This window comes from Nymphaea colorata, unplaced genomic scaffold (genome assembly GCF_008831285.2).
Source record: "Nymphaea colorata isolate Beijing-Zhang1983 unplaced genomic scaffold, ASM883128v2 scaffold0567, whole genome shotgun sequence".
In the NCBI taxonomy this organism is placed as follows: domain Eukaryota; kingdom Viridiplantae; phylum Streptophyta; class Magnoliopsida; order Nymphaeales; family Nymphaeaceae; genus Nymphaea; species Nymphaea colorata.
In genome coordinates this window covers 1-4,342 of record NW_022205073.1, presented here as the reverse complement: position 1 = coordinate 4,342, position 4,342 = coordinate 1, and the positions used below count along the sequence as shown (strand labels likewise).

General features: G+C 48.7%; 1 protein-coding gene across 1 annotated transcript; it reads right to left on the bottom strand.

The window, feature by feature from the left end:
- Window positions 1–2,606: 2,606 nt before the first annotated feature.
- Window positions 2,607–4,076, bottom strand: LOC116245191 (FK506-binding protein 4-like). The gene is made up of 3 exons (XM_031616851.1): window positions 3,786–4,076; window positions 3,154–3,299; window positions 2,607–3,039 (listed from the first exon to the last, which is right to left on the bottom strand). Exons 1-3 carry the CDS (start codon window positions 4,074–4,076, stop codon window positions 2,607–2,609), a joined length of 870 nt encoding a protein of 289 aa, XP_031472711.1.
- Window positions 4,077–4,342: the final 266 nt, after the last annotated feature.

Below are 4,342 nucleotides of genomic sequence, written 5' to 3'. Positions count from 1 at the left end.
TGATCCTGTTCACGATCAGTTTGGAGCTCTGCAGAGGAGGCAGTATGGGAATCGGAAGCATTTCGCTTTTGTTCGTGGAGCTAACCGGAGGAGCAGTGGTCCTGGGAGTGCTGTTTGGAATCGTGGCAACTTAACTCATCAAATTGTTCAAGAACGATCCTCTGCTGTGCTACAACATCACCCTCGTCGGCTGCTACCTCCTCTACTTCACAGCTGAGTACGTCCACCTGGGCATCCACGTCAGCGGCATCATGGCCCTAGTCTCTATGGGATTGTACATGGCTGCATTCGGAAGGACCAAGTTCACCTCCTAAGCCAGGGAAAGAGTGCACCACATTTGGAAAGTCTATGTGTTTGTGGCGGAAACAATCATCTTCATCCTTGGCGGTGTCATCGTCGGCCAACGATCCCTCAACAATCCCAAACTGATCGACTTGATTGGAGTGAAGGAGATTCTCATGCTCTGTGCCCTCTACGTCTGCATGTGCTGTGCCCGATTCCTCTCCATTGCTGTCTTCATGCCAAAACTGAAAAAACTAGGATACGGTCTTCGCTGGATATAAGTCCTCGCCTTGACATACGGTGGCTTGCGTGGTGCTGTAGGCATCGCTTTCACTTTGATCCTCGCAGCCAACGATTTCCTTCCCTAAAAATTCAGATCGATAAGTATATTCAACATGGCAGGCTGTGCCTTTCTGACGTTGATGATCAACGCTCCCACCTGCAGTTCCTTCATCATTTGGCTCGGCCTTTGCGTGAAGAGCGAGACGAAGGTGAAACTCTTCAACAAGTTCATGCAAATCTGCAAAAAATAATTATAGGAAAAGGTGGAAACCACCAAAAGCGATAAATACTTGTGCAATTCCAACTGGGATAAAGTTGCATAGCTTTCAGGCATCAACGAGCTGAAGCACCATATAACAAAACCCAATGAAACGGAAGGAGAAGAAATACCCATGCAATCACTGGAGCAAGGCTTGCTTGAGGAACGCATCGATAATGAAGAATTGGATACGAATTCAATGATCGAGATTAGAAATCGTTTCGGCATCGCCCTGAAGGGAATCTTCTGGCGCAAGTTCTAAAACAATGAGTGCAGCGACTAGACCATCAAAAAATTAACATAGTGCGTTGATCTTGATCTCGATATGGCCGCCGAACCGATGAACAGTTGGGACTACCTCATCTCCGAAGAGCAAAGCACCATTTTCTTCACGATGGTCTTCTGGCTGAGACAATTCCCCATCGTCAATCACTACGCCTTCAGCCAAATCTACCAGCGAGTCAACTCTCTCTACGACCTCGTCTCCACCTATATCGAAGGCATCGAAGAGTGCGAACAATAATCACGCAAATTCCCCTTCGAAAGACAAGTGCTAGCTGCTCTGTCTGAATAGGCCATGCACAATAAGAAGCTAGCCCAGGCATACCTCGACTCCGAGATAAAGAATAGCTTCCCAGAAATAATGAAGAAGATCCAAACCAACAAGATCTCCATCGCTCTGCTCAACTACCAACTGTAGCTATTGTAGAAGAACCACAAACAGGGCAGAGTTGACGAGCTGTTTTACTTCCAGATGCGCATCACAATCGAAAACAACATCAGCCAGATCGAAAACGACAACTTCGCCATCGAGTAACTCCCGCCCGCCGACCTCCTCGCCACCCATTCCCTCTTCCAGCTTCTCGATCCAGCCGACCTAGAATCCCTCATGGCCGAACGCGTCGAAAGACTCATCCAAAAAGACGAACCCATTGTTCGCAGCTACGAACGCATGCGGTATATCTTCTACGTGGCCAAGGGAGAAGTGCATGAGGAGTGGAAATTCCCCAATTCGGTCTACCACAAGAGGAACCTAAAGGCCAAGGAGTTCCTCGGACTCAGTGAGCTCTACATTGCGCATCGCAACGAAGTGGAATACTCTGCTACAGCTACTTCGATGGCTTGCCTGCACGGTTTCCCGCTGATCCGCATCAAGGAGCTAATGACCAAAAACTAAAGCTTTGAGACTCAAATATACCGATAGATGTTGCCAGTGATCGTGCAGCTCACCAAGGAAATCGACATCCCCTACATCCCTCCTGACATTTGGGCGCACATTCGCGAGAAAGTGGACTTCTGCAAGGTTCCCAAGGGCAGCACCCACACCCTGGAGCACACCCACATCATCCTCATCGACGGCTCCATAGAAATCGACGACAAGGTTTCAGGACCCGGCCACTACCGCTTCGCCTATAACCAGACAGGAAAGGTTTCAGGACCCGCCAAGTACTTCCAGAGCGATGATCCCTTCACGATATAGCAGATGCGGGAGAGCTCGAGGAGACTCAGTGATGCCATCACGAAGGGCCTTAAATCGGACGGACCGACTCTCTTCGATAAGGCACTCTACTCCAAGGCTTGATGAGCATAATATATCAACCACTATCATATCAAACCATCACTCATCATCGATCTTCTCCACCCGCTCAGCCTTCTCCACCTTCTCCACATCCATCTCCACACGTTGGGGCTTCTCCACACGCTGCGGCTTCTCCAAATGTTGCAACTTTTCCACATGCTGTAGCTTCTCCATCTTCTCCATTTTCTCCACTTTTTCCACAGGCTAAATCTTCTTCCAGTTCATCCAATCCCACCTTGGCTCCTCTTCCACCACGACAGTCTTTTTCCTTGGCTCCATCTTCACCTTCTCTTGATGGTTCATATTGATAGGCTCTTTCTCTCTCTTCTCAATCATCTTAATCTGCGCCTCCATCCTCTCAGGCTCTTTCTTTCCCCTCTCCTCCATCCTCTCAGGCTCTTTCTTTCCCCTCTCCTCCATCCTCTCAGGCTCTTTCTTTCCCCTCTCCTCCATCCTCTCAGGCTCTTTCTTTCCCCTCTCCTCCATCCTCTCAGGCTCTTTCTTTCCCCTATCCTCCATCCTCTCAGGCTCTTTCTTTCCCTTTTGTTCCATCCTCTTAGGCTCTTTCTTTCCCTTTTGTTCCATCCTCTTAGGCTCTTTCTCCTTCTGCAACGTTCTGATTGTCTTAGCTGGGCATCTGATGGCTTCGGTTTTGATCAAATCAGAAAAGTCAAACTTTATGTTGTTTCTGATGCTATTGGAGGTGATATCGTCCTTCCTCCACCATCTCAGGAATATGTTGACTTCTTACAGGACTCTCAGCTTGTCAGTGAGCACCTGCGCTTTGTTGTTTTTGATCCATTTCCTGAAATCGTCTTGAATGGCCATGTTGGGGAGGAACTCAGTGATGAAATGGTTGAAAAATGGCACATATTCTGTGCTTGGGATCTGTAGGACCTGTTTCCAAACGCGGTAGGACTACTAGCATAGGATTATCGTATGCATGACGATCATCCTGTCCCTGATCTGGTCGAAATGCTGCTGGCTTAGGATGCAGTATTAACCTTGGATCCTCCATTCAGAAACGTATTTGGCGATTTGCCGACTCATCTTTGTGGCATATTTGGGACGAAGGCACTACGTGAAGTCCAGCGTGTGAGGGTTCGCATATTTTGTCAGGTTGGTTGAGAACATCTTCACCACGAACTCTGATGCCATCTTATCGGCCCTCCTCTTGTGCGCTTGGGGTTGCGACTGCTTCGGTCGCCCCCGCCTCCTCCTTTGCGCCGCTGGCTAGTATGCCTCTGGCTCCATCGCTACTTCCTCTTCTTCCTACTAGTCTATTTCCTCCCCCCCTTTCTTCTCTTCATGGAGGGACGTTTGGAAGCTCAGATGCGAGGGGATCGTTTCCTGTATGGGCTGTTCTTGTAGCCGAGGTCCTACTGGTGGGTTATCAGAGGAAAGCTCTCTTCTTTTGCAGGCTGGCAGGATGTCTGAATGTCCTCTCCTTCTCTGGTCGTTGGCCTTCAATTTCTTGGCTTCTTCCTTGGTTTCTTCAGTTGGTTCAGGCTTCATCTCACCTTGGTGGTCCTGGTCGGTGGATCTCAACTTGTAGTACCCATCTTGAGATTGGACGACATACGTGAAGCCCCTTGATTCTGTTATTCCATGTTCCCTCCAGGCATGGGCGAGGGTGGATTCACGATCGGGGAATCTGCGATTGCAGATGCACATGTGTGGTCCCTTGTTGGGCTCTCTTTTCTAAGAAGACTAGATGAAAAACTTCATAAATTATTATTAAGGAAATAGTCTAATAGCGTATATTAATACCATATCAATATTATTCATAATCAAAATGTGGTGTACATTTCAATTAAAAATTATGGGGTTGGGGTTGGGGTTGGGGTTGGGGTTGGGGTTGGGGTTGGGGTTGGGGTTGGGGTTGGGGTTGGGGTTGGGGTTGGGGTTGGGGTTGGGGTTGGGGTTGGGGTTGGGTTGGG

What these genes read in the sequence shown, in the direction of transcription:
- LOC116245191 (XM_031616851.1), bottom strand. Translation starts at nt 4,076, where the DNA reads ATGTGCATCTGCAATCGCAGATTCCCCGATCGTGAATCCACCCTCGCC. An exon ending in TTTCCTCTGATAACCCACCA is followed by an intron (nt 3,300 to 3,785) that starts GTAGGACCTCGG and finishes GTTTGGAAACAG; the next exon opens with GTCCTACAGATCCCAAGCAC. An exon ending in ACTGACAAGCTGAGAGTCCT is followed by an intron (nt 3,040 to 3,153) that starts GTAAGAAGTCAA and finishes CGAAGCCATCAG; the next exon opens with ATGCCCAGCTAAGACAATCA.